Below are 25,726 nucleotides of genomic sequence, written 5' to 3' on the forward strand. Positions count from 1 at the left end.
AGCTCCGACACTGTAGGGCAGAAGAGAAAAATGAAAAGGCGAAAGCATGGGGAATGGAGATAATTAAAAAGCTCAGAGGAGCCGCTTGAACTTTTTCTCCTTGTATCCGGTCTACGGGAAATCGAGAAGATGGCAGATATCGACGTAATGCTCTTTAACTAATGTTGGGTATAACTAAATACAGAAAACAAGTGTTCCCTACATCATGTTTTGCCAATGTTGGCAGACTAGATAGTCACTTTCAATATCTATACGCTTTTCCTTGATGAAAGTTGTGCTTGCCTTTTCAGCAATTGCGTACACAGTAGGCAGCGAAAAAGCCGCGCTCCGGGAATAAGCAGCATCACGGATGCGTCTATAATAATTAGTCCTATAATCCGTAATTCAGTCCCTACCACTCCTCCGAGGTGTCGTAGCATCTTGACGCATGTGCCTGCAAGTGCCTAGTCATCTGTGAGCTTGGGGTGCGGGCTACTGCTACCATCTGCGTACAAATTTATGGCTCTCCCCTACGATATATGACATACGCATCAACTGGGTTTTCACTGGTACGAAATCAAAAATAGGCTCAGTGTAGATAACACACGAATTTAAAAGCATGGTACCGTGGCTGATCACTTGATCAAATCAGTCGGGACCGAGGTTGTTCCGTGAAATGGAATTTCCGCAGCGGCATTATCAGTTCGTTTCCAGAGTCGGTGAGTGGACGACTGTGTACTTCCAAGCCCTCTCTTTGTTCTTGATAATATGACTCGGGAAGAAGTTCGGATGAGTTATGTGCTTCCATCACGCTTTTATTCTCCTCCCATCGACTTCGAGTCACTTGCTGTATAAGTGAGACTGTGTTACCAAAAGTCATTGACATTGGAGCTAGTTCAATATTAATGATACATGCATAGTCTTGTAGAGTGTATTGTTATACCTATGCGACTTGCAAGTCATAGCTCCTGTGCCCCATCAGTGAAGCTTTGGCTTTTGCTCAAATCCTGAGGATTGTGGGTTAAGTCCTTCATATCTGGAAATACGCCCAAAATACGCCCAGTGGCAACGGGAGCTGGATACAACTTTACTTAATACTTACAATTGAATGTGTATCACTATTCTGATGGTCTTGTAGATTGCTGCCAAGGCCCGGAAGGCCAACCGATATATACACCTGCACTTTCGAGTACTTTTCAGGCTTCATACCACTACTTTGTAGAACCTGGAGACTGTGCAGCTCGCCGGGAGTCGATACAATCTCCTTTCGGGTCTTTAGAGTCCTAAGCCCCTTGTTGGTCACTGGCCTACAAATTTGAACACGGATGCTATTTGTATGCCGATTCTCGTCGAGAAGTACCTCGTTCACACAATGCCCTATTAGGAGGTCTAACTTGGCGCGATTGGCAAACTGCATTATAATATCCGCTCACCACATATGACCGTGGCACGGTAGTGCTATCCGAAGCATTCTGGATGGGGTCACTTTGAGATTGGCCAGATCGAAATTTAAGGAGGAGTTATATGATACTAAGAAGACACCATACAAATGACCACTCACACCACGAGTCTAGGCAGCCATACAAACGTCCTGAATGTCGTGAAACTGAGGAGATTTGTTCATTAGCTACACATAATAAGCATGTCTTGGAATGCTTATTAGTTCCCGGCTACTGGAATGGGAAGATATCGACAGAAGAGACTGCTCTCAATACGCATATGCATACCAGGTGATGTTTCAATTAGTCGATACCCAAGAAGGGGGGGGGGGGTTAAATGTACTGCTCTGTTTAGATTCTCATCAGGACTATGTCTTGTGTGAAATAGTAATCGATTGTGTGGACCTTGATGAAATCAAGGGAGAAATATGTCAAAGCCCGAAATGGGAACGTTATTCGATTTTGCCAAGTTCTCATGGTCATCCGCTACCCCACGAGTGAGTAACGTGCCATTCATGGTCGAACCTCTGCCCACTTCGCAAGCAGATAGGAAAGATTGTAGCGAACCTCCAAGACCATTTGTGGTATAGGGGTGATATTGAAAAGTTCTTATGGAGGGAATGCGCAAACACTGGAAGGCCAAACCTTCTTTATTTGAGTATCGAAGTAGCTATATTCAACCACAAGCACAGTTGTCATCATGGCATTGGTACTGGATGGTTGTCCGATCCCCTTTCTCCACTAGCAATGCTCATCATCTGACAATCGATTTACCACAACGGAACCCGATTGTCCACCGCCAACTATGATATAATCATAGCCATCTGTTGCCCGTTCGGGGTTTGTCTGATGACGTTGCCATTGATGCTTAAGTTGGGGGTAAGCAAAGCGCAAGCAAGCTGAGAGTGTCACAAGAGAACAACGTTGAGGGTGTCTAAAACTCGCATGTTAAAGGTCAAAATTTCGACCTACAATAAAATGTTTGCATGACTCTTTGGAGAAAATGTTTCGTAATTCATCGGAAGAGGTAGCACTCCAAGCACCCTAATCATATTAATTTATTCCCACGATTGGCATGAACTGAGGGGTTTCTTGACATACTCTTAAAAGAAGAAGTCGACGTGATACAATACGTATTGCAATGGCCAATTCTGGCATTGGTGGGAAAATTCAGTAAGCCCTGTCGGCATTGAAGCTGTCCATGACAGATCATTGCAACTGACAAGGTAAAGCAAGCTTTGGAGAAAATAATCACATGTAGATGGTGATAGATTTCTTCATTAACAATTAACTCCGGCCCTCTATGGTGTACACTGAAAAGTCATATTTTAGCCCATCTGCACTAGATTAGGCATGAGTCGTTCTCATACTCTTTCAGCCAAACCAACTTCTAATGAATACTACACAATAAAATGTTGCTAATTTTTGACAATAAATCAACGGTGACAGCTTTATAGACAAGTCTCCGTACGTGCCGGAACGTCAGTAAAACACTGTGATTGGGTAGAGTGCTGGCCAGGAATGACGATCAAGCCTTGCCAGCTTCGCGGACGCGTTGCATCCAGTTCTCCTCCCGCCCCTGATTGGTCTTCTGGCCGCCACTAGCAAGGACTTGTAGAATGTCGGTGCAGCTAGTGGTTGAAAGCAACGCGCCTTCGCGCTCCATGAGCAGCGCCACGGCGGCCCGGACGAGAACAGCATCCCCTTCAAACACATAAACATCCCATAACCGTGTGCACGCGTCAAGCGACAAGTGTTGTGTGAACAACGCAGTAAATAACCCCAAAAGATAATCCTCAGGGTCCAAAGCGAGTTCTGATTTGGTGAGATGCTTATGGAGCTGGGGTGTCTTGGAAGACAGCGTTTGGAGAAGTAGGTTGTATGCTGAAGCCTTGGCGCCGCTGTCTGAGGCGTAAAACGAGAGGGGAAGGGGGCGGTTGAGCACATTCGCAAGAGCGATAAAGGCCATGGTAGTCGATGGCAGGTTCAGGAGCAGAATGGCAGCAATAGTCTGTATACATTTGTTAGCGCTGGGCCTCTTCAGTAAAAAAGGTTTACTCACATTGCAACCGTTCACATAACCGATGTCACTCCTGTACATGGCATATGCACTGAGCACATCCACCAGTGGTTGATGCAACGGACCACCAGCTTGAAACATGTTCAGCTCGCCCCAAGTCTTGCCCTCAGCGTCGCTTCTGATCTTCTGAAACCATTCTGCTTTTCGCTCGTCCTCGGTGGTTGCCTTGCATTCAGCGATGCGGGCTTCCACTTCTTGTGCCCTATTCAGAGCAGCCTGAAAACTTGTTTCAGTTAAGCCAAGCTCATTGCCGATGGCTTGCGACCAAACATTGCCCCTTGCGCGTGGAGCCACGCCTTTCCACCACAGCTCACGAGTTCGTCGCTCCCGAATGGCTTCGTTCCATCTGCTCAGTACATCCTCTTCCCAAATACGTGTCAAATTGCTCGCCATGGTATCCTTACTCTTTTCCTTTTCCCTTCTGGTTGCTTGGCGGCGCTTATCCGCCCCAATGCTGTTAGCCATCATCCTCTGATATTCTCTCAGATGCCTCTTCTCCTCTGCTGGATCCTTGGGTGGCAACCATGAAGGACGAGTACGAGAAAGAACGGCTTCTTTCTCTTTCGAAACAGGCAAGGGATCAATCATGATATTAGTCCTGCGGAGCGGAGGAAGTTCTGCTAGTGCTGATTTGACCCGTGGTTTGGGAGCAGGACGTGGGAGTACAGAACCGTTCTTATCCAGCTCGTCAGCATGTTCCTCCAGCTTCTCCGTCAAAGCCTTGGCCTCGGCGCTAAGCTCGGACAGGGCAGAGTTCCAGCTCTTGGCTCGGCCCTTGAGAGGAGGCAAACCTGGAGACTTTATAGAGTCGCTCGACGATGCTTCGGATCTCCAACTAGGAGAGCGCAAGGATCCTTGTGCGGCTGCGATGGCTGGTGTGCCGTTTCCGACACTGCGCACTCGTTCTTTTGGCTGACGTTCTGGGGATGTTGCTGCAGAAACTGGTCGGCTTGACGCGCGCTCGACAGGCGGCCGAGGAGAAATGGGAACATTGTCGAGGATGAAGCCTTCCGGGATGTTGTCGTCATCATCGTCGCACTCTTTCTCCAGCTCGATTGCTGACTTGCGTTCCAATGTAGACTGCCAACTACCCCTACGCGGCTTCGGTACAATGTTAGGATCTCTGGGACTGAGAGAACGAAGTGATAAATTTGGGCTGGGGCTTCGATGGCGCCGATTGGCGCCTGCTGCCGACGCTGAGCGTGCTGACAGACTACGGATAGGTGAAGGTTTGGTATGAGGTTGTGGTCCAATACTGCTAAGACCTTGCGTAGTAGTATCCCTGAACTGTGTTCGGATAGCTGGGAACCTCGGTCGGTTCATTTGCGTGGCCGTGATGTCCCTTTGAGATTTGGGTCGTGCCAGCTCTCGGGTACTAACAGAATGTGCAGGGTGTATTTTGGGACCATTGTGCTTCGTGGAATGGGCACGCAGATCGGTCGTGAAAGATGCGCTGTAAGGGTTCGGGCTTGGCTTGGGTTGATTGATATCACGAGAATGGGCGTTGTCAATAGTAATTGTATCGTCGTCAAGGCCGATCTCTTCGAAATGTCCGGCGTCAGCCAAGACGCTGTTATCGTCATCTGAGCCGAAAGATTGGACAGATGAAGTCTTGGAAGATTTCGAGGAGCTCATGCCGGGCGGTGATCCAGGACTCGGCACAATCATGTGCATATCTAGCGCATTAAAACGTGAACTATCGTAAGTCATGTTCGCATAGTCGACCATGGACTTAAGAGGTATATGAAAAAAAAATTGAAAAAATAAAAAAATTTGTTGTATAAGCGACTGCTGACTGTAGCAACAGGCCAAAAATCCTAGATGTTCCTGTCGTTTGACGGTGACAATAACAGTTATGACGTGGTTAGAGGTATAGAATTGATCTAAACTTCAGATGCACCTCAAAACTTTGTCGACAAAAGGGCCGTGAGTTGTGCCACGTTTCGTCTGAACTGATTCGAGATGACCAAGGGGATTGAAACAGGCAACGATTCTTCCCCGGCCGTCCTTATAGAATAGCGTGTTATCCAGCAGCGGTGTTACTCGAGGCTGTACGCTATACGAGGGATAGTCTCCGAGGATCCGGGAGTAGCAAGATAGGACGGATTGCAGTGTTTTGAGCTTATGGAAGAGTATACCGAATCACAAGGACGCAGGTTGCTCAAAATGTTTGCGATCGTGTCAGGGAGGATTTGCAAACAGACCCTGATTTGCGATCTCGTGGTGGTTGACCAGACGAATTGGATTGAGAGTGTCTCACGATCCTGGCCGGAGAACCCCCTAGAAAAGCTTGTGCGGTACAAGCTGTTATTGTACTAGAAATAATGCAAGGCACTCGAATACCAAGAATTATTACCGGGAATAGCAAACAGAGCAACACTGACTGTGATGCAGACAGTCTAGCACAATAGTTTGTTGAAATGCTAGGTAGTATGTCGTAATCGTCTGGCGTTGTGTGAGCGATGCTGCTATGATCTCACGAGTGTCAAGTCGGCCGGCCTTTGGGGTGTCAAGTATCGGTCGTGGCCGGGGTGTTTCAAGTTCGTCAAAGATCAGACGAAGCTTGTTGCAGGGTGTTGCACGGGGGAAGCCTTCCTCTTCTTCAGGCAGCTGTGCTCCAAAAAGACATTAACGGTTGGTTGTCGGTGAAGTATCTCGCTGGGGGGTGTGTTGTACTGATATTATGAACAGGTATTGAAGAATACTATGTGTGTATTGAGTATTACGCTCGCGAATAGCGAATGATCGGGCGCGATTGAGTGAGAGCCGTGGAATAAGAGTGGCCACTATTGACTGTGAATTAAGCAATAGCTTGAAAGATTGATATCGAACAAAATGATGAGCAAAAGAATGACTCTGGTCAACTACCGTAAAGTGAAAGCAGAACTGAATGGCGTCAACCCCGAAACTGCAGGAATGAGATAAGGAATGCAACAAGCGAGGGAAGGACGAGTAAAGAGCGCGGGACTAGCGGAAATGTGATGATGCTGTACAGTCCTGGAATCCTGAAAATGCTGCAGCGCAAGTGCAAAAAGGAGACGACCAGTTCGTCTTGGCTTTTGCACCGTCCCCCGACCATCCCTGAATGGCTGTCGGATGACACCGCCGCTTCAATTGGTCTGGGCCTTAAGCTCGCCTCAGTGCTACAAAGTGACTACTGGGACTTTGGAGACAGTGTCACTCAATCGCGGCGCTGATGGTGGGGGTGATCACGTTTGCCGGGGAACAGAAGGTGGGCCTCCAGTGCATTTAGCGGTACGGAAGGGGTTGACAACTTTAATTTCAACATTCACGTACTTGTACCCCGTGCAAATAACAAGAAATGGCGCATGAGAGCCAGCGTCTGCCCCTCAGAAATGATTGCATGATTGTGGACCATCTTCTGCCATACTGTGCTGCACCATAGTAGCTGAGTACAGTAGCAGAGTAGGTACGGATCCGTAGATAATTACACATTGTTATTGATACGGTGAGCTGAAGGTATATTTATGGCTGTTACGAGGACGACACACAGCACGGAAGGCGGAATGCATAACTAACTATTTGTCGGCTCTCTTCGCGCCTATTGCGAGCTCGAGAAGCAAACTATCCGCTGTGAGAGGCACAGTAGGTAATCCGACCATACGTTGAACGCTGAAACCACGAAGCAATACTCGAGGCAATGTCGAAACCAAGTGCAGTCTTTTGGCATTCGATAGTGGTGCATGGTGATTTGAGCTTAACTTTTTTCTAGTTAAGTCACTACAATACGTGACATGCCGCCGCCAAGGACGGGATCAACGGTCAGGGCACTGGCGATTTCGCACTACTACAGCTGTCCGGTCAATATGCAACAACCAATTGCACGATTTCTTGCTCGAGACTGACTTGATGCATTTTCGGGCTAATGTCACGCTCAATTGGAGCAGTTCCGGAGTGGCTGAGCCGAGCAGCTGCCGGGCTAATGGATGGTGAGGCCGCTCTTGAAGTCGTCACAACGTGGTCAACCTTCTGGAGCTCCAGTTTTGGATGTCCTCCAGGGGCTTGAACTTCGAACTCACTCTTGAACAACCACGTTATCAAAAGCAAATTTCTGTTTCCAATGGATTTCTAGCGTTACAGCTGGAATCAAGAGAAAGCACAGATCCCAGGCAATGGGGATCTGTCTTGCCTCTTACGCCGCGGTGTGAAATTATCATTCAGGGACAAGCTTTAATTTCGTCAAAATGCAAGCGTATATTCTGACCAATGACGGACCATGCCGCCCTTTCAAAGCCTGCAGCGCTCGGAAATTACTTGTTTAACGTCCATTTCCCAGCTCCCAACTGGTTGACAGCTTCGATTTCTACTGTATCCCGGGCTTTCGTCCGTTCACAGGCCCAGATTCAGTTGAAGTATGCAGCATTCTGTGTGACGTAAACATGCGTGCAGGCCGAAATTTGGATAATGTCATTGTTATTGAAGGTGGACCAAGCATGCCAGCTGGACTCTTCAGCTACATATGGACTGTGTACCCACAACATGATCTACGGATCCGTACTTCACCGTGTGTCATTCTAATCAAACATGGTTGGCGACGGGCCAGATTTGCAAAATTTTATATGCTGTTTCTTCGGGTGAACCAACAGACTGTATCATTGTGGCTGGCACGGTAGATATCCCATGGCACTACGTTGGGCTGATTAGAACATTCACACCATAAGAAATACTTACCCGTTGGTGAGCTTGCGATTCCTTGTAAAAAGTGGGGAGTAGCACGGGTATGGGATGCTTATGTCTGTATCGCAAAAGCGAATATACTAGCAGTATCATTTTCCTAATGTGCTTGAATACAGATTCTGGGTACTGTAGAGGTAGGTCACTTCAATGTTCATAATGCACAGTCAGTCTTTCAGATGCTGATGGTTGTGTATGTTGAAACTGCACACAACTTTCTAGCAGCTCAATTTTGTATATTTCAAAGAGCTTCAAATCTCATAGTCTCATCTGCAGCAGGTGGCTATATCTTCACTTCTCCACACCCATGCTTTCTTTCGAGCTTCTCTGATGAGTCAAGATCGCGTACTCGTGTCTCATGAGACTGGAAATCATTGTCCAGGCGTATAAAACCCAAATGCATTTTCGTGCCAAGGTAAATCAAATTGCCGCTTCTGATGCAGGGAGATGAACCATGTATAGGTCAGGTATATGTTCCAAACTTGCAATCATCTCTGAGATATCAACAAGGCAGCAGCAATACATACTGCCAGTGTGAATATAGGGGCAACTAGTTTGCTCCTTAGCAATCAAGTATCATAGAACCAACTGAGCCACAAAGTGATGACTAGAAGCGACTGACTATAGGCCCTGCGACCGTACTTCCTGATTAGGCAGCTTCATATGTTCTCTCGGGTATTATTACTATGACCCAAATGTCTCCGAAGTCAGTCGTCTAATCGCTGAACCAACTAGACATGCTCTGCTTTAAGCAAATATGGTTTGATTTGACCTTTCTCTGAAACAGAATTTTGCAGAGCCATTGGTACGGAATTATATGTAAGTGACTTATCGTCTTGCTCCGGGACTTGGTCACACGCCATACGTATAACCACTACAATCGCTAAATTGGTGATGCATTTGTACTCGCTCCGTATCCGACATCTGCTCAGACCCACTGCACCGACAGCCGTCGATTACTGAGCTGATTTGCTCGGGAGCTCTAGGTGGTATTGGGTTGTCTTAGTAATACAAAGTCTCTTGGTGCGATTGATATTAAGATTGGCTATGTATCGCGATGTGTTTTGTTTAGAGGTTATAAGCGCGATCTATTGTATCAATCGGCGCACATTGATAGATAGAATATAGTGCAAATAGCGCATAATGACAGTTTGAAGAGTACCTGTTTCATTTTGCAAAACTTCGTGACTAACCATCATTGCCGTGGAAGTCCCTCTTACGAGAAAACACTCGAAGGCGACGGCATCCGTATCCATATATTTCACTGATTAGCTTTCTCTGAATCGAACATGAAAACAGAGACACAACCTCCTATCAAGACTGCAAAAACAACCCCGACATAAGTAAGCGCTATCGTCTTGACCACAGCTCTGACCCAGAAGAAGACGCTCCATATACGCCAAAATATCCCAGAATCTCTCGACAACGCACGGAGCCCCATTGCATCTTCGCCCACAAAATTGGCATACCTGTCTAGGCTCATGAGTTTTGCCGCTGGTGCTTGCTTCGTCTTTAGAGTTGGGTTAGCTCTGCTTCTATTAGATCATTGCGAACAGGAATTTCAGAAGACTTACGTGCACACATTCCCAAACATCACGCCCTAGTATTATGGCCTCATTCCGCTTAACACCACATTTGACTGAAAAAAATTCTATCATGTCCGGTAGGGTCAGCCTCTGAAATTCCTCACCCGTGTAGTGCACATTGGCAGCCAGGTTGTCGTTAATACCACGATACCGCATGTACGCCGCAATCCACATGCGAACGTACCACGGCGCATCCATATGATCTGGCGCCTTGTCCTTGAGGATTTGATGATTGGGGACACCGACATCCTCGCCACGCTCACCCCAGATGGGTTTCCGAGGGAGCGAAGTGGGCCGAGATCGTGGATTTCTTGAGGGGTGGTCTTTTGCTGTTCGTTCTCTCCTCCAGGGTTCTCGACTTTTGGCATTCCAGCTTTTAGCTTGGCGACTTGTGGTTTCTGGTTCCTTAGCTTCTCCAGAAACTAAATCTCGTTCTTTATGTCCTCCAGGTTCTCTTGGGCGGTGCTCCCTTACATGAGCCTCCCGGTGTATCCGACTCTTGCGTTCGCGGCCTCCCACGTGGCACTCCCTCCTATCATAATTTCGGGGCTCCGTAGACCTGTGTACTGGTGCCGATATCCCAAAAGCTGATTGCCTGGTTGATCGTGGCTTGAGCTCGGGCGCCTTTTGTTCTGACTCGAGCTTTTGATCTTGACGTGTTCTTGCACCAGTAGCTTCAGGTGCTCTGGGTCGTTGATCCGGGCGTTTTAGCTCGCGTAGCCTTTTTTCTGCCGCCACGATCCCCAGGCTCCTTGGTAGCGGTGATGTTGGATGTGGCTCACCCATACTTGTCGCTTTTACCGGTGCCGTGTTCTGCATGTCGACAGGAATGATGGAAGTTGCTCCCATCATGTTCTCGAGACGCTCGGTCTGAACGACATGTGATCTCGATCTTGTTCGACAACTGAGTATTTTGCACGCCCACGCGCTAGACGTCTCAGATGCTAAGAGTTGTAAATTTGTCTCGTCTCTGCGGTCATCGCTTTTGCGCGGGTTAGTTCCACCATATAATCCGTTTTCGTAAAGTGGAACAAAGGAACACATTTATCAACAATCCAAGCCATCAGGGTTTGATTTGTACCCGGGAGCAACCTACATACTTTGCTTTTGATACCGATCTCCTGACATAAAGATTACCTCTGGCGGAGATACCGGTGCTTCTGTGATGAAAGTCCACAGTAGAGCGCTGTATAATTGGATAAGCAGAGTTTCTTTCATCAAATGCCATTTTATGCTACCAGCGAGAAATATGCCATACATGAACGCCCCTCCCAAATGGCCAAATCTAGAAGGCCCGGATCCTGTTTATCTGGAAGACACCAGGTCAACAAATTAAGAACCATCTACTGGACGATCTCTTCAGTTTCTTCCAATACCTCCTCAACGATCTCCTCGATGACCTCTCCCTCGCCGTCCTCCACCTTGGGTTCAGGCTTCTCCTCCTCAGTCTCGGGCAGACCAGCGTCGATTCTCTCGTAGCGCATGTCCTCCTCCACGCTTTCGCGCCAGGCCAGCCATTCAGAGAGAATGCGACGACGCTCATCGATAACAGCCTGGTCGGCACCAGCGACACGCTCGGCATCCTCAACCTCAAAGACCTTCGAGTATTCGCGAAGGTTCTTGCGGATCTGCTTTTGCTCATCCTTGCTGAGCAGAGTTGCGGGTCGCGGCCGCCATGCCCACTGCTTGAATTTGTCGATGGGCTCTTCCCTAAGAAGAGCGCCCTTGAAGTCGTAGATGTGGTAACCGTTTTCCATAGTGTGCTTCCACACTGATGCCCACGAAGCGACGTAGCGGCCGGAAGGATCCCATTGGAGATCGGTAATACCGTAGTGATCAGCTGTACTTGTGTGTTGTAGGTTGGCAGTCAAATCCTTGTCGCTTTCAGGCTTCTCGCCTTCAAAATCAAGATCGTAGAAATCCAGATCACTGCTCTGCGTGTTGGCAATTGTGGCAAGGACAACAAATCGACCCTTAGGACTCCAGTAGATGGCGTTGTGGTTCTTCTTGTCCATGGTCCTCAAATGCTTGAAGTTACCCACCGCATTGCCCTTGATCTTCTCGGGACAGAAGAAAGAGGCTGTGGTCTTGGGAGCAACGGCGACCTCTCCAACGGCGGGGGGAGTCGTGATAATGACGAACCGGTCGCCCTTGGGCTCCCAAGCAAAGTTGATAACAGTCTCCTTGATTGTGTCAACAACCTCGACCGGCACACCCTTCTCTTTAATGCGGAAGATCTCAAGGGTGGTGGCTTGAGACTTCTTGGACTTGGAGTGCCTGTCGACCTTGACAGCCAGGTAAGCAGCATCGGACTGCCAGTGTAGCTTGGCGTCGCTGACACTGAAAAGATTGAGGGAACGGATAACCTGCTTAGATGGTATGGTCATCAGGCCGACCTTGGCGGGATTGCTGCCCATCTCGGGCGTCCAGTAGCACAAAAGTTGTTCGTACTGCTTGTTGCCCTCGCGCTGGACAGTGGCGGGGGCCCACTCGAAGTCTACCACACCGTCGATCTTGATGGTGGTCTTGTCGAGAAGGTTCATGCGAGGAAGCTCGTAGACGGAGATAGATTGGCCCGGGATCAGTCGGGCAACGTACTTGTCATCAGCAGACCACTTGAAGACGGGCCAGCTGAACTTGGGGGGAGCCTTGACAGCACCGTCAGCAGCAGGGGCGGGAGGATCTATGTTGGCGAAAGATCTGAGGGGCTTGCCGGTCTCGACATCCCAGATGATGTAGTTCTTGCCATCGTCGTCGATAGAAAGCTGGGGGTGTCCTTCCTCTGGTATCGAGATGGGCCTGTTAGACCATGTAACGAGGTATTTCTCGTTCGGGGAGAAAGTAAGTAGGTTGACAAAGGGGTGAGCAAATCTCTTTTGTCTCGACCAGGAGTCACCGCCCCAAAGCTGAACACCTTGCTGGTGAACGGACGTCAAGTATGTTCCTAGCGTAGACCACTGAATGAAAGACTCTGTCCAGTGTTGCCTGTCGACGATGTTCTCGGGTGTCTCCTTCTCGTTGTTCCAGAAGATGCCGACGGCCTCAGCACGGTGCATGGCAAACTGATCGCGGCCACGGCCAGCAGGGTCGGCCAAGAAGGACCGCAGGTGCTCCTTCTCGGCGAAAGGCTCAATCTTGGGGGGCACATACTCGTCCTCAATGCGGCCCTCGCGTCCGTATCGCTCGATGTCGGTCATCTTGTTTACTCTCATGGTGTGCTTCTTGTCGAGAGGAACCAGGTCGAGTTGGCGCGCGGCGGCGGCGGCCTCGGTAGGGGAGGTGAACTCGACGAAGGCGAAGTTCAAAGACTTGCCATCGTCTCCCATGGGCATGAAGACATTTTCTTCCTTGGTCTTGCCGGCGGCCTGCAGCTTCTTGAGCAAGAACTTGACGAGCTTGGGCTTCTGCTCCTCGGTGACAGTGGGGAGACCGTCGATGACGATGAAGGTGTCGTAGCCTTGTGTCAGCTGAACATCGAAGCGTTCCTTCAAGTCGGAGATGTCGATTTCACTCTCATCATAATCGTCGTCGAGATCTGCGTCGCGCAGGGTGTCGAATGAGGGCGCCATATTGGCGGGTTTGACGGAGTATGGGGTTGATTATCAGTAATTCGTGACTGTGTAGGAGCAGACTGGAAGTGGGATGAATTTGGAGGTTGAACAGAGACTAGATGCGAGCGACAGTACTATGGACCTCCGCGATGTTTCTGTTAGGTACGCAGCGCTGGTTGGCTCAGTTACTTTGCTATCGATCGCGACCGGGACTGGTGGTGATAATTTTTGGCTTTGGCAGACTCAATCTGTGGGAAGGTGGGGAACCGTGCCCCGCGATTGCCAACCAGAGGCCTTTGGCCGAACCTTTCGCTGAGCGCTGGGTCCCCCCCCAGAGCTGATTTCGGACAGTGAGTTCAGCACTTACCCCTCCTGCCCCTCCACACGCAGCTTCGTGGTATCAAACTGGTTTTTTTTTTTTTTTTTTTTTTTTTTTTTTTTTTTTTGGCTGCGGACAGGCACTGACTTGACGGAGCAATGGGCAGGTTCACATGAAGGTAGTCTCTAGATATAGAATAAAGCCTCGCATGGACTCGGTGGCATACGAAAGGAATAAAACAAACTGATATGTACTGTTCTCCATATGAGAGAGCGATCATTGACTACACCGACCTCGAACCAAATACTCGTGTCCGGAGTTTTCGAGTCGCTGCTGTCCATCAGCAGCTGCCAGCAACTGAGCAGTAATCTTCTAATCAAGCCCCCTGTCCGAAGCCTGATTGGCCGCAGCAAAAAAAGTTCCCAGCGGAAGGCTCTCTGGGAGAGCTCGCCCGTCGCCGCCTAAGTAGCCCACCCTGACTGACCATATCGATCGTAGCCTCAGAACAAAACATTTACAAGGAAAAGGCAAGCTCGAGATCACTGAGTAGCCGATTTTTCCCTTCGCTCTGAGCCAACATGGTAGGTACCACGACCCCTGGAAATGAGACCTCATGAACCCCCCTAATTCAAGGAAAACAATATACTGATTGCACCCCTCCCTGTACGCAGTCTTCATTCAGTCCCACCCAGATCTTTGAGGAGGGCACCACCGAGGAGAAGGGTGAGAATGCCCGTCTCTCCGCCTTCGTCGGTGCCATTGCCGTCGGCGACCTTGTCAAGAGCACACTGGGCCCCAAAGGCATGGACAAGATCCTGCAATCCGCTTCGACCGCCGAGATCATGGTTACCAATGACGGTGCCACCATTCTCAAGGCCATTTCCCTCGATAACGCCGCCGCCAAGGTGCTCGTCAACATCTCAAAGGTTCAGGACGATGAGGTCGGAGATGGCACAACATCAGTGGCAGTCCTGGCCGCCGAGCTTCTCCGAGAGGCAGAAAAGCTTGTCGACAAGAAGATCCACCCCCAGACCATCATCGAGGGCTATCGGATAGCCAGTCAAGCTGCACTTCAGGCGCTCGAGCAGTCCGCCGTCGATCACAGCAAGAACCCCGAGGCTTTCAAGAAGGACCTTTTGGCCATTGCCAGGACGACCCTGAGTTCCAAGGTGCTGGCGCAAGATCGCGACCTGTTTGCCAAGCTCGCTGTCGATGCCGTGTTGCGCTTGAAGGGATCATCCGACCTCAGCCATATCCAAATCATCAAGAAGGCTGGTGGTAAGCTGAGCGATTCTTACTTGGACGAGGGTTTCATCTTGGACAAGAAGATCGGTGTCAACCAGCCCAAGCGTTTGGAGAAGGCCAAGATCTTGGTTGCCAACACATCCATGGACACCGATAAGGTCAAGATTTTCGGCGCCCGTGTCAAGGTCAGCTCGACTAGCAAACTTGCCGAACTCGAGAAGGCGGAGAAGGAGAAGATGAAGGCGAAGGTAGAAAAGATCAAGGCCCACGGTATCAACTGCTTCATCAACAGACAGCTCATCTACAACTGGCCCGAGCAACTCTTCACCGATGCCGGCATCATGTCTATCGAGCACGCCGACTTTGATGGCATCGAGCGCTTGGCATTGGTGACAGGCGGTGAGATCACATCTACATTCGACCACCCCGAACAGGTCAAGTTGGGACACTGTGATGTTATCGAAGAGGTCATCATTGGTGAGGATACCCTCATCAAGTTCTCTGGTGTTGCTGCAGGCCAAGCGTGCACTATTGTCCTGCGTGGAGCAACTGATCAACTTCTTGATGAGGCCGACCGATCTTTACACGATGCTCTTGCCGTTCTTTCACAAACCGTCAAGGAGCCAAAAACTACTCTGGGTGGCGGTTGCGCTGAAATGTTGATGGCCAAGGCCGTAGAGGGCGCTGCTACACGCGTTGAGGGCAAGAAGCAGATGGCCGTGTCCTCTTTCGCGGTCGCCCTGCGACAGCTTCCAACTATCCTTGCCGACAACGCCGGTTTGGATTCTAGTGATCTCGTTGCTAGATTACGGAAGGCTATCTATGACGGTATGTCTACATATGGCTTGGATCTGATGACACCGGGCGGTGGTATTGCAGACATGCGGGACTTGGGTGTCATCGAGGCTCATAAGCTCAAGAAGGCTGTCGTGTCATCGGCAAGCGAAGCTGCTGAGGTGAGTAGATATCGCTGTTTCGTTCTGATTTGGTTCACTGATACTAACAACCATTTAGTTGTTGTTAAGAGTAGACGACATCATTCGCGCCGCACCGAGAAGACGCGAGAGGCATTAAATGAATCATGGTATGAGGCAATGAAAAGCAGGCAGCTAATCAATTGGGTGTATTATATCATAGACTTGCTATACCCAGTTAATGAGAATGAAGAACAAAATAGAGCGGATTTGGCAAAGTCTATCATTCTATTGGACGTGACGGCTTATATATTCTGTTACAACTCACAATAATGTGCCTAGGACATGGTCATTGAAGCTCCTCCCCTCCCCAGCGTCTTGCTCGGCTGGTTTCGCAGGACCGTATGTTGCTGCCCAAGGATCGTAACTTGCGGATAGCATAATTTCCTGAAGATGCCGGCGTCTAATACCAACATTGCCACCATCGAAAATCGGAAGGACCATGGCATTGTTCAGCAGCTCAGCAAATGGTTGTTCGGCATCATAGGCAGTGCTGCGAAATTGCTGTTAGCAGCACAACGACGTAGGGAGAGGAAGGACTTGAAACACTTGACATACATTCCTACCGCATTGATAACATCGGTGACGGCTTTTACAGCTGCATCGCTGCAGTACACTTTTGCTGCCAGCGCCAGTTCGCGTCGAACATTATAGTTGCCAGGACCATTTTCCATGGCGTGAGCCGCCTTCCAGGTCAGGGCACGACATGCCTCTACTTGCATTTTGACGCCTGACAGCAAATCTGCGACAGCTTGTCGTTCAAGCAGAGGAGCTTTGCCACGTCGATTATCGTTCTTTGCAAAGGCAATAGCTGCGTCGAATGCTGCTCGCATTAATCCTACAGCCATCGCTCCAACAAGCACAGCACTCCCATCGAAAGAGCCAGACACAATGGCACCGCCTTTGCCACCAGGTCCGCAGAGCACGTTCTTGGCTGGAACACGCACCTTAGTATACTTGATGTGCGGTCCCGATACAGCTGTATGTCCAGCGGTCGGCACTTGGCGGATGACTTGGAAGCACTGCTCATTGCCGTTTCTATCAAGATCGGCCCTGGTGACCAAGACGATCATGATATCGTCCTCTGGGTTTTCTGCTGCTTCGTTTGTTATATCACGGCAGACAACACAGGCTAGGTCTGCCCCTTTAAAGTCCCATCCAGCGCTGTTTGTCGCCCAAATTTTCTCTCCGTTGATGATCCATTCATCGCCATCGCGTTGAGCTGTAGTGTTCAGGCCCGGGGCTCCCTTCTCAACATAGTTGGCTACACCGCCTGGCTCGCTGAAGACCAATGACGCCAAGGGTTCCCCTTTGCCACTGAGAAAGGGCTCAAGAAATTCTTGGTGGTCCTTGCTCTGCAATAGATTGAGCGGCGTAAGCCCGAGGCCTGTCGCGAATATAGTCAAGGCCGGTGATGTTTCAACTGCGTAACACTCCTCGACAAGTATTGTGCTTTCGATGAGGCTCCCGCCTCTACCGCCCAAAACCGGCGAGATCATTCCTTTGATAAGTCCGCCCGCTACAGCGGCTGAGTAGGTGGGCCGTGTCGCTTGAAATCGCCTATAGTGTTCGTGATGTTCCATGTATTTGGCTTTTGCAGGTTTCAGGACGTTCCGCGCAAAGTTGGCCGCCGCCCTGTGCACCGCCGCCTCCGACGGATTTAGATGGAAATCAACAGGCATCGTGTGTTTTCAAGATGTTTCAGATAGCTAAAGTTTACCAGTTGCACTAATATACCACATTCGCTCAAGAAAAAAAAAACGATACCAAATGGGAAACCAGCTCCAACCCCCCTCTCTCAAATTTAATAATGCATGAAGAAGTGAGGGGCTATGCTCCAGCTTACATGTCAGCCTGCTTCAGAATGGGACTGTACAACACGGTTCTAAACCTAATAGGTTACTAATGTTTTCGTGGGCCAATAAGATGCACCTGATTATTTCGCATAAAATAGTCATCTTTCGTTCACGTTAAGACTTTCTACTTATTTATGTTTCTCTCTTTTTTGAATTTTCTCTTTCTTTTTGATACCTGTTCCACGGGAACCAAATATACGCTCCTTACACCAACGAGACTGCAACAATCGTTTACACCACCATGCCCCCACCTAAGATTACTAGCTAAAGGAGGCTCTGAGAGACTTTACTTGCGCAGTTTAGCATTGTAAGAGATACGAGTGTCAAACGAAAGGGAGGGTGGGAGGGGGGTTTTGTCAGAAAGAATCCCAGTATGTCAAAGAATGAAGAAGTGTATAAAAAAGACGGAAACAAAACTATGGACTAAGCTAAATTCTTCGTATGATTTGCAGTCGCTTTGTGATGGTCCGTCCATACTGGCCAGGTGATGTCAGCTGGTCACTATGAAATGTATTTGCCTCCTGAGGAATCTTTTTCAATTCAATACGCAGTCATGTGTACAAAGTAGCTAATCTCCAGCACGGAGCACCGACTGCTCGCTGTTAAGCATGCTGTAGCATTCTTGGAACGGGTTTGGCAAAATTAGGGTACTAACTTGCAGCTGCAACGCCATGCGCAAATTTCGCAATACAAAGACTTCGCCGGCCGCACCATAGCTTTCCATGCAAACAATATTCCTTACCCATTCACTACAAATAAATTGATTGAATTATACACATTAGTATGTGTGTATTATTCCGTTACTCCCCTTCAAATCTTCTCATACATCTAATGAGATCTACCAAATCTGCGAAGGAAGCTTTTCCCACCTTTCACATGAACGGCGAGAAGCCCGTGCATGCGCCGGTTTGGTGCGCACGAAAAGCATGGTGTAGATGCTTATTCATGGCTGCCATTATGATGCTGGTTCACTCATTGTGTCTGATCATTCCGCCACCTGCGGTTCGATGCCTGCCACTGTGAAGACATGGTACTGAGACTAACAACCCGCAGGAGCCACGGGAGTTTGTCAGATTTGACCGCTGTAACCCACCTCCCATATTCAGCAGCTGTGAAGGGAGCGCGTTGTCAAGGATGCAGAAATGGCTCAACATCTCCAATGCCGAAATCTAGGGTCGATCGACTGGTTTTGATACAAGCTCATAGCTCTTGACGCACGGCATAAACAAGAGGGTGAGCAATATCATAACCTTCTCCCCATCCCACACACACACAATTGTTAGCACCAGGAGAACCTGGCATTGCTCATTGTACATGAATCGTTACTTCATTAATGCATATCCGCTGGGTATAGTACTAATGACATCAAATCCTTCAATAATGTTGGCCATGAAGTAACTGTCTTCATCATCATATTACCGTGAAACATAGCCCAGTTCTTCCCTACGATCATCAACGAGGCGGCCCCATTCCAGAAGCAGCCTAAACATGTACACTCGCATGTCTTCTTTTCTCAGAGCTTTATTTGCCCATTCGCTTCCGTCTCTTGCAATCGTCTCAGCTTCCTTGTCACCCTTACCGCTAAGATAATTGGCAACGGCCCGAAAGTCGCTGAGCCGCACATCGAGGGGCACAAAATGCCGCCAAGGGTGTACTCGCTCTTCCCACCACGTACGAAAAAGGGCTGCACGGTATGGGAGCGACCCGCTCTTGAGGAACGGTAAGAAGCGACCACTGAAGGCTGCGCCATCAAGATCGACGAGATGTTTGTGTTTCCAGTGCTCTTGGAAGTCTACTGACGGCGCTGGCTCGGCTTTTGGGCCACCGTAGAAGGTTGTATGTTCAGCAGTACAGTCGCGCTCGTCACAGCGATTGAAATTGCCCACAAAGGAGACGTTCAGTGTCAATGGCGAGTTGTTGCTTGACGCGGTCGAAGGGTGTAGAGTCTCTTGAGCTTTGGACACGAGATTCAGAAAAGATTTGCTGGATGATTTGAAGCGTCGTGACATATGCACAAATCGTGCACGCATAAATGTCTGCCATGCTCCATGCGCTGCAAACCCGTCCGATGAAGCTCCGCGCCAATAGACACTATTAAGCTTTTGGTGCCAGGCCAGCCCCTTCCCATTATCATACTGAACCTTGTCTCCAAAGTTCCAAGGGTTTGGGTATAAAATGTCGGCAAAATTTTCCATTCGGCTTTGGCTGAAAACTGGGAACATGGTATGTGTCGCAGCCATTGCAGATGGTGATAGAAGAAACCCGTGGAGATATGCGAGATCTGGTTGATGGCATAAATCTCCAGATAGAGTCCAATTCGACAAGATACCTCCTGTCATGTGAGGTGCCGAACAGCTTGAACACTCTGCCTTCCGGTTCCACCAATGAAGTTGATTGACTAATGCGTCTGATGGGCAGGTTGAGGAGACCCACTCATAGAATATAGGAGACTTGGACCAGTTCTGAAACCATGGAGATTCCTTCTTCCATAGATCTTCACGCTGTTTTTCATCCTCGATCCCCAGAAACTCCTTTTCCCACGTCAGGTCTTGTGAAGTGCTGAAACCATGAAACTCTACATGGGTAGCCAAACGAGCTTGGGACTTCAAGCCGTCTGCTTTGTAGGCGATGGCTCGATCGAAAGGGATGGATACACGACATTCGTCGTCCAGATTGAATGCGAGCTGCATATCAGGTAGCCACTGAGCAAATGGCTCAATCATTGATTGCATAACTTCCATCATCCATCGATGCGTCCCTCTGATATGGGGTGATATGTCCACCTTGCCTCCTTCAATGATAAGCCCACCAAAGGAATAGATTGGATGAGTCAGTAGATGGGTTGTTCTCTCCCGCAGAATCCCTGGCGAGACGCCCCAGTATGGAAGAAGGTCAGAATGTATTTGCGTGAAATCGTCGATGATGGGTGATTCGACAGACGTAGCATATTCATACCACTTGTCAAAATTCGGCGGTGGTGGTATCCCATGCCGCCGGCTGTATTCCAGCGTCGCCTCACCCAAGCTCTGACTCGTCTTGGCACCAGCAATCCAATTGTCTGAGTCCTTCCTGGATTGCACAATGACACGACTGATAACATCGGATCCGACGTTGTCACAGTTGAGAAAGAGGCTCTGAACAAAGACCAAGATAAATGCTAATAAAGAGCACATGCCGGCCTTGCTCTTCCAAAAGGGTGTTCTCACGGTTGAAGTGACTGAGGACATGCCTTGAAGGTTGTAAAGAGCCCCCACGCCTAGAAACACGACCAAACCAGCCAGAGATCCCCGCCAATTCGACCATGCTCTAGTCAGGCTCCCATCGAATATCCGTTGCTCTAAATAGACGAGGACGGCCGTAGCATTGACGTAAAGAGCAATTGTGCTAGGTTCAATACTCGCGAGTAAGTGAACGCCCGCCACCAACGCTGAAGAGACAGCGATACTGTCTAAAACAAGGTCGCTGACGGATACAGCGGTGAGAAAAAGATTCCATCGGAAGTTGATGCGATCGAAATAGGACCAGAAAGCCATAAAGCCTAATGCTGCTGCTGATAACAAAAAAAGATAGCCTATGGCGCTCCATGTTTTGTACTTGTTCTCCCACTCCCTTCGCACTCGTCCGATCTGAACGAGTATCGTTGCATCGCAGCAGAGCATAATTACCTGAGCAAAAGGGATAAGACGCTCTGGTAGTCCCGGTGGACATATTGCGCCTGTGCCTCGTTCGGTTTGGGAGAGCGTGTCCGTCGCAGCAAAACCCCATACCAAAGAAACAAGAATGTACAGATATGCGCTTGGCAAAACCGCTCTGGGTCGAGATGATATTTCATGTCCGTTTCGTGGCAGGATTGTGGCACGGGCAACTAACGCGCTGTATGATGAGACGACAAAAGGCAGAAAAGTCTAATTCCATGTCAGTTCCTTTTCTTGTGGGTTTTTTTCTGTGGTGGCATAGCCAAGTGCACAAACCTGGAGTCCGTCCCATGAGCAATGTATCGTTCGGATCGTTCGCCAAAACAGGACTGTTCGACAGATGACGGACAGTAACAGGACGATGAGTGGCGTCGAAGAGAGCAATGCCGGCTGAAAAGATCTTAGAGTGCCCTCAATGCGTCCAAATCGACCGTTGGAGAACTTGGCCACATGCCCATTTGAGGGGCGCAACGGTTCGAACTGGGCATTCTGGCCGAGATATATCTTGGACGAAACCACAAGGAATCCGCCGGTGACGAGTAACGTCAATATCGAAAAGTGGAAAGGACGCTCTGCCACGGAAGGATTAGCCTCTTCACGGTTGAAGCATCTAGAGTTATCGCGGGGTACGGGGCGAGCATACCGAAGGCTGCGCTCTTGTAGTATCTCGACGAGAGGAATGCTGTTGACAACCCAAGAATCCTATGCAAGACAAGAAAAAACAAGAGCGTTAGCTGCGGCGCTGTGTAAAAACATGCAAGGCAAGACATGCGGAAGCTACTCACGAGAATGCAATGAAAATAGGCTTCTGGATGTGCGCCATGGCTTGCGTAGAGTTGTCGGCCTCTTAGCTCAATATGCTTGATAATTACCAATTCCAGTGTCAAATTTTCCGAGCTGCGCTGGACATGGCGTCCCTTGAACCTACACCATCATGCTCATGATGGGTAAGATAACAGGTATTGTCATTTGCGCATCCTCATGGTTGCGCGTTGTTTACAGACGGCGCCTGCAGGGGCTGGTTGCGAAGTCATCTATGGTAATTAGCCAAGTTCGGGCTATGGAACCGATAAATCTAGCACATGGGTAGTGCTGGGTCGTGGAAGTCTAGGGGTGTCGTGCAAGTTCATGGCAAGCCGGCAACGATTTGTGATTGGAACTTTCATGCAGATACTCTGCAGAGCCTTCTTGTCCCAACCCGGCGACGCCTCTAATCCATCGCGCCAGGGTTGCAGGATTTATTAGGAAGGTCCTAACCTAACCTAACCTAGGTTACTACATTCTCCCTCCCCAGCTCCCCACACCCACAGAAACATCCACGCCTACCCCGCGACAGCCTCAAAAGGATACCGTTACTAACCAGCGTGTAAAACGAATCAATGAGCCTTCCAGATAAGTGGAAGGATAATGGGCCCCTACGTAAATCTTCTATCAATGCTTCTCAAAATATTCATGTTGTTGTTACGATTGGGGAATATGAATCCTGACTCAGGCACCCTTCGCGCCGGGAAGGGGAGGGGGCTACAGAATATGCTCTGCTGAGAGGATGCATCAATAAATAGCAATTGTACTTAAATGGTTTTGTTTTCTCGTCATTGCAGGAAAATGTCACGTATGAGACTCTGAAAAAAAGAATGACCATGAGTATATAAACACTATTTAATTGTATGCCACCGCATTGGGAGGACATCCGTGACACCCGACATTTCCGAGAAGACACCCATCAACCCCACAGCAGTTTCCGTTGGGCTGCATACTATGCATTTTAATTATTTCAGTGGGCTGGTTTAGCTATTTGCCAGTACCTATCTCTTCGTCCTTGTTGGAAACACAAGCTGTATACTAATGCTATTAGACTAGTCTAACTCGTTAAACGGGTTTCTTGTATTATAATTTGCACCAAATGCGGCCCTCGACCAATGTTTTGTCCAAGTTACCATGTCGTGCCGTAACCGAATAGATCGTGACTCAGCTGGAGCGCCTTCAGTACGCAAGAACTCTATGACCACCCATTCGCGTCATCGCTCTTGCTTTTATGTGCCAAACTACTTTAGGTATGATGGCCGAGGGTAGTACCAAGCGATCAACAAGGCTGTCCGACTTCCACAATCAATCTCCCATCGTGTATATTCTTCCAGATGAGATGTTACATCATGTATGCGCCGTACTCGCAACCGACAACCCGCGCCTGCTGCTCCCGGTCTGTCTTGTAGATCGACGGCTTCAAAGGTGTGTAAAGACAGTCGTTCGTTGACGAGGCATCGCTGAGATCTCTATGCGAGCTTGTAGGATCGCTTCGCCGTTGCTCGTTTACTCGTGGCGTCATGGCCGTCACACAAACGCCTCCGTCTTCGTACAACATCTCCATCACCATCCAGAAGTGCGTAGAGAGATAAGACAGCTCAAGCTTCGCTCTGTGATTACCGAGTATGTTTGGAAGACACATCTTCCTCCGATACAATCCTGGTCGCGGCCAACCGTAGATTGGAGTGAGAAGGACCCTGTCGTGGAAGAAGTATCTAGTTCTCTGAAAGACTCGGACTCTCTAGTACGTCAGCTATGACTAGGGATATCTGGCGCACTGCTCGCGGTACTGCTTCGGTGGGTGACAAATCTCGAATCTATGGATTTGGCGATCCCCGCTCAAGTGGTGAACTTGGCAGTCCTCAAAGTCATCGATCAATGTAGTGTAGAGGGGGATTTCAGCTTGCAGCAATTTTAGAGGCTCGAGTCAGTGTCGCTGAGCAGCGGGACGAAGGAGACTTTTGCTGATGGGCGACAAATTGCCCCCGTCCTTCACTTGCCTTATCTACGAACCCTGAAGCTCAAGTGGTTGTCCTTCGATGGTCTCACACAAGCAGGCGCTGGACAAGGCGCAGGAAGTGTATTTCCACAAAGGACGTCGGCCGTAGAAATTCTCATCGTCAATTAGTCGCGGGTTGCAAACGACGACTTTGACATCCTGCTCTCGGCTTATCGCCAGTTGAAGCATCTGGACCTTTCATGGCACCATGGGGTTGGCACACGAACGGTTTCATGAGACATGTTGCTAGATATGCTCCCCATATCTCTAGAAACGATCAGAATAAGTGACGAGGGAAATGTACATAACGTAAATGTGTGGCTGGCATCCTACGACGGGATCGCCGCTAGTGCTACATCCACTCAAAGCAATATCAAGAGCGTGAATTCTTGGGATATGCCTAGAAAAATCCTCCATGATGCAAATAACTGGAAGGCCGTCGACTCCTGTTACAAGGGGAAGTTGAAACTTATTATTCGTGGTAGGCCCAACTCAACACCCGCTATAGACTATTGTTTGTAGAAATGCTCACAGTGCCAGATTCCGAGTGCCACTCAATATGGGAGGTCCATGCAAGCAAAGGTTGTCGATGCTATTAGACTCCAGAAAAACAACGAAGATATGAGAACAGAAAACGTCGCGGGCAGATATGACGGATTCATGGAGTGGGGCAAGTAGGATACTTGCGTGTTCGGCGATATAGGGGCTGAGATAAAAACACCTGAACGACTTCCCCGGAAGACCGCGTAATTTGCCATCAGTGTCTAAGATTCCGTATCAAAAACAGTGAATTATATGCAAATAAACTCATGACCGGCTGTCCTACAGACCAATGTGGAATTCGTATCGCCATACCCTTCGGCTTATTCTGCACTCTGATCATTCCCCCCGAAAAGCTCTTCAAAACTCCTCGATACAGCCCAAGAGTTTTTGTCAGTTCAATCACCAGCTCAATCTGTGCTTCCTACTCCGCATTTTATCCCTCTGTCGCTTCTCACTTCGAGCTCTGCCGTCGTATGGCTCCTAACGGCTTCATCATTTTGCTATTCTTCGGGGATTGCCAGATAGATCTTTTATGTATGAGTTAGAAACCCTGCTAGAGAATCCATCGATCTTCGGCTTCAACCCCCTGTTCCACCGTGCTGGACCTATGTCCCACTTCATTTTAGCTTCCATTTTTTGCGTTTAACTTTCTTTTCTTGTGTTGATTCCGAGACTGAAATGCATTCTGTAGGCGCTGGTTCAGGAATAAAAGCCTCAACCTGTATTCCTGCTTCATGTATGTCACCCTCAGCTGCTCGGCGTACTGCTGGGTTCGGTGCATGTCATCTAGCAGTTGACCTGTCAACAAACATTATTAGGTTCGAATCGAAACTTCCCACTGATACCTCGCTCACGGAGATGTGCTTCGATCTCGCTGTGCTCGCTATACCATTCGGAAGAGCCTTTGGCCAAGAAGAACGTTCTCATCAAGCGATACTCCAGCTTATAGATCATCCAAGCG

At 49.0% G+C, this 25,726-nt stretch overlaps 8 protein-coding genes across 8 annotated transcripts; 2 read left to right on the top strand and 6 right to left on the bottom strand.

Annotated features, from left to right (window-relative positions):
- Positions 1-2,120: 2,120 nt before the first annotated feature.
- Positions 2,121-2,761, bottom strand: BKA67DRAFT_85380 (uncharacterized protein). Its single transcript, XM_046109488.1, has 3 exons — positions 2,520-2,761; positions 2,391-2,462; positions 2,121-2,285 (listed from the first exon to the last, which is right to left on the bottom strand). The coding sequence occupies exons 1-3, from the start codon at positions 2,574-2,576 to the stop codon at positions 2,160-2,162; spliced, it is 255 nt and encodes an 84-aa protein (XP_045952276.1). The 5' UTR covers positions 2,577-2,761; the 3' UTR covers positions 2,121-2,159.
- Positions 2,762-2,946: 185 nt separating this feature from the next.
- Positions 2,947-5,172, bottom strand: BKA67DRAFT_595330 (rab-GTPase-TBC domain-containing protein; the record flags this gene model as incomplete). The annotated part of the gene is made up of 2 exons (XM_046105153.1): positions 2,947-3,429; positions 3,481-5,172. The coding sequence occupies 2 exons, from the start codon at positions 5,170-5,172 to the stop codon at positions 2,947-2,949; spliced, it is 2,175 nt and encodes a 724-aa protein (XP_045952277.1).
- Positions 5,173-9,454: 4,282 nt separating this feature from the next.
- Positions 9,455-10,628, bottom strand: BKA67DRAFT_663651 (uncharacterized protein; the record flags this gene model as incomplete). The annotated part of the gene is made up of 2 exons (XM_046108221.1): positions 9,455-9,703; positions 9,768-10,628. 2 exons carry the CDS (start codon positions 10,626-10,628, stop codon positions 9,455-9,457), a joined length of 1,110 nt encoding a protein of 369 aa, XP_045952278.1.
- Positions 10,629-11,122: 494 nt separating this feature from the next.
- Positions 11,123-13,348, bottom strand: BKA67DRAFT_540768 (eukaryotic translation initiation factor 3 subunit B; the record flags this gene model as incomplete). Its single annotated transcript, XM_046100825.1, has 1 exon — positions 11,123-13,348. The coding sequence occupies one exon, from the start codon at positions 13,346-13,348 to the stop codon at positions 11,123-11,125; it is 2,226 nt and encodes a 741-aa protein (XP_045952279.1).
- Positions 13,349-14,082: 734 nt separating this feature from the next.
- BKA67DRAFT_582309 (chaperonin Cpn60/TCP-1 family) lies at positions 14,083-16,079 on the top strand. Its single transcript, XM_046103982.1, has 3 exons — positions 14,083-14,230; positions 14,321-15,850; positions 15,909-16,079. Exons 1-3 carry the CDS (start codon positions 14,228-14,230, stop codon positions 15,966-15,968), a joined length of 1,593 nt encoding a protein of 530 aa, XP_045952280.1. The 5' UTR covers positions 14,083-14,227; the 3' UTR covers positions 15,969-16,079.
- On the bottom strand, positions 16,080-17,682 carry BKA67DRAFT_582311 (acyl-CoA dehydrogenase/oxidase). The gene is made up of 2 exons (XM_046103983.1): positions 16,427-17,682; positions 16,080-16,361 (listed from the first exon to the last, which is right to left on the bottom strand). The coding sequence occupies exons 1-2, from the start codon at positions 17,548-17,550 to the stop codon at positions 16,133-16,135; spliced, it is 1,353 nt and encodes a 450-aa protein (XP_045952281.1). The 5' UTR covers positions 17,551-17,682; the 3' UTR covers positions 16,080-16,132.
- Positions 17,683-19,008: 1,326 nt separating this feature from the next.
- BKA67DRAFT_85449 (uncharacterized protein) lies at positions 19,009-22,555 on the bottom strand. Its single transcript, XM_046109489.1, has 4 exons — positions 22,205-22,555; positions 22,063-22,121; positions 21,696-21,991; positions 19,009-21,629 (listed from the first exon to the last, which is right to left on the bottom strand). Exons 1-4 carry the CDS (start codon positions 22,240-22,242, stop codon positions 19,140-19,142), a joined length of 2,883 nt encoding a protein of 960 aa, XP_045952282.1. The 5' UTR covers positions 22,243-22,555; the 3' UTR covers positions 19,009-19,139.
- A 727-nt stretch (positions 22,556-23,282) lies between these two features.
- BKA67DRAFT_85505 (uncharacterized protein) lies at positions 23,283-24,222 on the top strand. Its single transcript, XM_046109490.1, has 2 exons — positions 23,283-23,648; positions 23,709-24,222. Exons 1-2 carry the CDS (start codon positions 23,455-23,457, stop codon positions 23,980-23,982), a joined length of 468 nt encoding a protein of 155 aa, XP_045952283.1. The 5' UTR covers positions 23,283-23,454; the 3' UTR covers positions 23,983-24,222.
- Positions 24,223-25,726: the final 1,504 nt, after the last annotated feature.

This window comes from Truncatella angustata, assembly GCF_020726525.1.
Source record: "Truncatella angustata strain MPI-SDFR-AT-0073 chromosome Unknown BKA67scaffold_10, whole genome shotgun sequence".
Classification (NCBI taxonomy): Eukaryota; Fungi; Ascomycota; class Sordariomycetes; order Amphisphaeriales; family Sporocadaceae; genus Truncatella; species Truncatella angustata.